Source organism: Prunus persica, unplaced genomic scaffold (genome assembly GCF_000346465.2).
Source record: "Prunus persica cultivar Lovell unplaced genomic scaffold, Prunus_persica_NCBIv2 scaffold_141, whole genome shotgun sequence".
Lineage (NCBI taxonomy): Eukaryota > Viridiplantae > Streptophyta > Magnoliopsida > Rosales > Rosaceae > Prunus > Prunus persica.
The window spans coordinates 107-6,087 of NW_018027213.1; the positions used below are offsets into that span (position 1 = coordinate 107).

At 37.7% G+C, this 5,981-nt stretch overlaps 2 protein-coding genes across 2 annotated transcripts; both read right to left on the reverse strand.

Moving 5' to 3' along the window:
• Positions 1-533: 533 nt before the first annotated feature.
• Positions 534-2,452, reverse strand: LOC109946407 (UDP-glycosyltransferase 74G1-like). Its single transcript, XM_020553949.1, has 2 exons — positions 1,736-2,452; positions 534-1,634 (listed from the first exon to the last, which is right to left on the reverse strand). The coding sequence occupies exons 1-2, from the start codon at positions 2,393-2,395 to the stop codon at positions 915-917; spliced, it is 1,380 nt and encodes a 459-aa protein (XP_020409538.1). The 5' UTR covers positions 2,396-2,452; the 3' UTR covers positions 534-914.
• A 2,533-nt stretch (positions 2,453-4,985) lies between these two features.
• Positions 4,986-5,954, reverse strand: LOC18787812 (UDP-glycosyltransferase 74E2). Its single transcript, XM_020553950.1, has one exon. The coding sequence runs from the start codon at positions 5,741-5,743 to the stop codon at positions 5,240-5,242; it is 504 nt and encodes a 167-aa protein (XP_020409539.1). The 5' UTR covers positions 5,744-5,954; the 3' UTR covers positions 4,986-5,239.
• Between the last annotated feature and the right edge of the window lie 27 nt (positions 5,955-5,981).

Sequence of the window (5,981 nt, forward strand, 5' to 3'; positions counted from 1 at the left end):
ATTGCAATTAACATTCTTATTGATGTTATTCTCGTAACTGGTGAATATGTGTCAAAATAATCCAATCCTTCTTTTTTTATAACCTTTGACAACAAGCCTTGCCTTATATTTGTCAATTGATCCATCAGCTTTCATCTTTTTCTTAAAAATCCATTTATAATCCAATGGTTTATTTCCAGGAGGAAGATCCACAAGTTCCCAAGTGTGATTCTGCATGATGGATTCAACTTCGGTATTAATAGCCTCTTTCCATAAAAGAGCTTCAGAAGAAGTCATGGCTTCTTTGTAAGTTTGAGAGGCTCATTTTCTAACAAATAAGTTAGAAACTCAGGACCAAAGGATTTGGTTGTCTTAGCTCTCTTACTACGCCTGGGTTCATGTCCAGGTTCTGGTTCTGCAGTCTCTTGGTCTATATTTTCTTGATGACTTTCTTGGTTATCGCTATTAACAGTATCTAAGGTTCTTTTAAGTGTATTTCTTTCTTGTGCATCCTTATAAGGAAATACATTTTCAAAGAAAGATACATTCCTTGATTCAATAATCGTATTCACATGTACATCTAATATATCAGATTTGTGTACAAGGAAACGATATGCACTACTGTTAATGGCATAACCGATAAATATACAGTCAATAGTTTTGGGTCCTATCTTAACCTTTTTAGGGGTTGGAACCGCAACTTTAGCTAGACACCCCCACACTTTCAAGTATTTATAGGAAGGCTTGTGACCTTTTCATAACTCATAAGGTGTTTTGTCTAACTTTTTATGAGGCAATTTGTTGAGAATGTAATTAAATATTGATAAATTGACAACAGCTTGTTGACAAGATTTGGCATAAAAATATTATTGGAACCACACATAGTGCTTAAAGCTGTTTTTACTTGTGTGGGCTTTTCTAACACATGGCTATCATCACTGAACCAGCTTTGAAATGAACTCATCAATGTTTTTGTCTGAACTTCCACCTTCATCCACTGCCTTTTTAGCCAACTTTTTCCATTTGAGGGCGTTGATTTTCATTTCTTTCCCTCTCTCTCCCTCCATTATTTCACTTATGCAATGTTCCACTACTTCTTGTCTCACCTTCCCTTTCTCATCAGATGGAGCTGTGAGCCCTATTTTCCACACATCCATAATGAACTTGGCATTGGTTCTTTGGTCAGTCCATTGTGGCATTGCCAACATTGGAACCCCCAAACTCAAAGCCTCCAGAGTTGAGTTCCAACCACAATGTGTAACAAAGCATCCAACAGCCTCATGAACCAAAACCTCCATTTGGGAGCACCATGAGACCACCAAACCCTTCTCCGATGTCTCCTCGATGAACCCTTTTGGCACCTTAGCTGCTTCTGATGCTCTAACCACCCACAAGAAGTTACTTTTGCTCCTCCTCAAACCCCAAGCCAGCTCCTCCATTTGCTCATCGTCAAGTTTCGCTGTGCTGCCAAATGATACATAAGCAACAGACCCTTTTGGCCTTTCGTTTAACCATTTGATGCAGGCATCATTGTCTGATTTAAAGAGGTTGACACCGTATTCTTTGTCATCTTCAAGTCGCTCATCTAAGTACTTGGATGGTATAGTAGGTCCAACGGTCCTCAATGGCCAAAACTTAGCCAGCCAATCCACCACCTAAGCAAAGAATTAATACCAATTAGTTTCATTGAAGCTTATAAAAATTAATCATATATCAGAGTTGAGAAGAAAAAAAAAAAAAAAGCTTATGTACTCACTTGTTCTTCCAACTCATAAAATGTGTTGCAGAGGACCCAATCAGCTTTGTCAACATTGGAGAACTGACCCACAACCACTCTGTAAAAAGCTGGGCAATACTCCAAATCGTATACAAACGATGGCAAGTCCAGAGGGTCAAGTGGTGGCAACCCAGGAAGGGAAATCAGAGACTGATCATCTGCAAGAGGAACTTTAAAAAGTCCTTTGTGGACATGGTAGTAGATGTTGCTAACAGCACAAGACTGGGTGAAGAAAGTAGCCCCGGCAATTCCAAACTTCCTGGCAACATCCAGAGGCCAAGGCATGAACGCATCATAAATAACACAATCAACTGGAGGCCCTGAGCTTGAAAGCTTCTCAAGGAGCTCAGCCAAAGTTTTTGACCCTTCTTTCCAAAAGCTCTCCAAATAGGCATCTATGCTTGCTTCTCCTGTCCCAGCTTCATCATAGCCATCGGAGATGGTCTCCAGATCCAGCGCTATGCAGCTCGATGCTGACCCGTACATAGTCTTGTGGATATAGCGGGTAGTGACCAGTGTGACTTTAACTCCTTTGTGAGCTAAAAGCTTGGCAAATTGGAGCATAGGATTAATGTGGCCTTGGCAAGGAAAGGGTAAGACCAAGCAGTGACCTTTGTAGGCTATCTGTCGTTTCTCCATTTCTCTGTCTACTCTGAAATTAGAAGGCAATGTGAGTGAAATTTGTGTGTTTCGGAAAAGTGGTAGCGGCAAATTATATAGGGGAAAATGAAGTGCACAAACTGTCCACGATACTGCAGTTCTAGAAAACTATGGAAGACGGCTTTAGGGGCGTGCAAGGTGGGCCCTTGCACATGACCCCAATTTTTAGAGGTTTCCTAATTCATCTTTACACATGGTCCCTTGCATATGAAGGTGAGACGGTTTCTTTTAAGTTGATACCACATAATGTATTAATACATTAAAATTACATATAATAGGAGCTCTTGATTAATACTAAATCAATGGTTACATATATTTTTTTTGGGTTAATTATAATTAATAATTTGATACATCATGGGTTTTTTTAAAATTATATGTTACTTGTTGAATTATTTGTTTCATAATCCTTTAGCTATTGATGACTACAGTGGCGGACTTATTAAGGCGCAAGGAGGTGCAACTGCACTTCTCCTTACTCAAAAAACCATTGTAGGTGCTTCAAATGGCTCCTTTGTTCAACTGGTGGTGGTGCACAGTGCACAGTGCACAGAGCACAGATTACCGTATTTCCATTTTGAGCATTTGAGTAAATGTCTTTGTCATTTTACTTTCATTTATTGTTATTACTCCATTTACTTAAGTTTACAATGTAAATAAGAATTTCCACCAAATCAAAATATGAAAAATCGTTTTTAGTGCAAAATACGATTTATGCTAAAAATGATGGCACCTTAAGTCAAAATATACCATAATAAAATTCCATAAAATCAAGTTTTCTTATTTGATGTGTAAGGAATAAAGGCTGCTAAAAATTATCTTGAGAAAATGATTGTTTCGAAAAATATTTTTCATACTTAGACAATATTTTTACATAAAACAATTTTTCATGTATGATATGAATGCATGAAGGGACCTAAGGTCAATCTAAGTAAAAAAAAACCTAGATGTTCAATCCACAAAGAGTTTTTTTCTTTCAAAATTGCATATTTGCTAAAAAATTCTTGGGTTCGCCAGTGGATGAGTAGTTTTAAATTTGCTATCAATATATATGGTCCATTTCTTTTTTATATAATTTTGTTCAAGACTTGTGACACCTAAAATCTCATACCAACCCTTACAGTGTAATATAAAGTGGAAAAGAAAGATAGGAAATTATTATATAATCACCCTTTGGTCTTGAGGTCTTCTTATACATAGTGCATAAAAATATAGAATCATTTCAAATTAAATAAGTAATTAAATAGCCTCTGGTAGGGGTGTGTATCGTTTCGAAATCAATGTAATTTAGCAAATTTGCATTCGATTCAATATATATTGAATTATGAATTTTTTTTTCCAATCCAATCCGATCTGACTAGAGGTTTAAATCCAATATCCGATCCAATTGATATTGGATTGGATGATCGATTTTCTTAATTAAAAAACATAATTATGAAATATGAAATATTTATCGTTATGTTTAATAAAATCAAACATTTTACTAGACGTAAATGTAAAATATAAATGAAATGCTAGAGAAAATTGTTTTGATTCTATAATATATTAAATATAACTCCATCAAATGATTTAAAATGTTCATAACTTTCTCAATTACAAACAAAATAATCTCGAAACTAACTAGATTGGATTGGATTCTCACAAACAAATTCACCATCCGATCCAATTATGTCTGTTTTGGAAATTAGAGATCCAATCCAATTCGCCAAATTATCAAAATTAATTAAAATTGTATTACATCAATCGATTTGGACAGATTGGATTGAATCTTGCACACCCATAGTCTCTGTTTTTCTTGATCTGATCCGGGTTGCTAGATCCCTAAACTGTCACAAAAATTAGATTCTACGCCTCCTCCATCTCATCCCTATCCCACTTGGGCTACAACTTACAGGCCTAGTTTATATACAATTGAGACATGTTGGTTTATAATTTTATTGACACCACAGAAAAAAAAAGAGAATCCAAAGGATAATACAGCAAAGACAAACCAACCCAAAGAGAAAAATAAATCCTTGAAAGCAAGCCTGTCTTGTATTGTATGAGCAAAGACATAGGCAAGGGCTGTGAGCCTGTGACAGAATTTGGCATAAGACTGCTACCAAGAAATAACAATTGGATTCTTTTCTTCCTAAACAATTGGAAGAGCCCAGCAGTCTTTTGGATGTTTAAGGTTGACAACACCATCATTATTAGCAAGATTCCGCAGCTTCCTTACAAACACCACCCACTTTGGCGATGTCCACACCAGGCTGTGGCTCCAAAATCTTCATTTGGAGCTCCGGTGGAAGGCTCATGAGGCTCCGTGGGGCAGGCAAACCGGGCCTTTGCGCAAAGATCAATCAGCAATGGCAATGTGATCCCATCCTTCACAATCTTCCAAAACTCAAAAACCTCTCTTTCTGAGACTAACCCATCTCTCTCATTCACATTTCTGTTTTCCCAAACAGCTCTGAAATTTCAACACAACCCCATCAACCCCATTACCATTATTGCCACGATTTTGAGTTTCTTCTGCTCTCTTTTATTTTTTTATTTCGAGAAGACAATGACAAAAACTAAACTCTCAAGATGGGACTATTGATATGTCATCAATGATGTATCGATGTATATGAACAATGCGGTCTTTAATTGAAGACACAGAAATTTTGCCATCACTGAGGCGATAAATCGTCACTTTTGCAACACAAGTACTAGGATGAAAAGAAATATTGATAAATTGACAACAGCTTGTTGACAAGATTTGGCATAAAAATATTATTGGAACCACACATAGTGCCTAAAGCTGTTTTTACTTGTGGGGGCTTTTCTAACACATGGCTATCATCACTGAACCAGCTTTGAAATGAACTCATCAATGTTTTTGTCTGAACTTCCACCTTCATCCACTGCCTTTCTAGCCAACTTTTTCCATTTGAGGGCGTTGATTTTCATTTCTTTCCCTCTCTCTCCCTCCATTATTTCACTTATGCAATGTTCCACTACTTCTTGTCTCACCTTCCCTTTCTCATCAGATGGAGCTGTGATCCCTATTTTCCACACATCCATAATGAACTTGGCATTGGTTCTTTGGTCAGTCCATTGTGGCATTGCCAACATTGGAACCCCCAAACTCAAAGCCTCCAAAGTTGAGTTCCAACCACAATGTGTAACAAAGCATCCAACAGCCTCATGAACCAAAACCTCCATTTGGGAGCACCATGAGACCACCAAACCCTTCTCCGATGTCTCCTCGATGAACCCTTTTGGCACCTTAGCTGCTTCTGATGCTCTAACCACCCACAAGAAGTTACTTTTGCTCCTCCTCAAACCCCAAGCCAGCTCCTCCATTTGCTCATCGTCAAGTTTCGCTGCGCTGCCAAATGATACATAAGCAACAGACCCTTTTGGCCTTTCGTTTAACCATTTGATGCAGGCATCATTGTCTGATTTAAAGAGGTTGACACCGTATTCTTTGTCATCTTCAAGTCGCTCATCTAAGTACTTGGATGGTATAGTAGGTCCAACGGTCCTCAATGGCCAAAACTTAGCCAGCCAATCCACCACTAAGCAAAGAATTAATACCAAA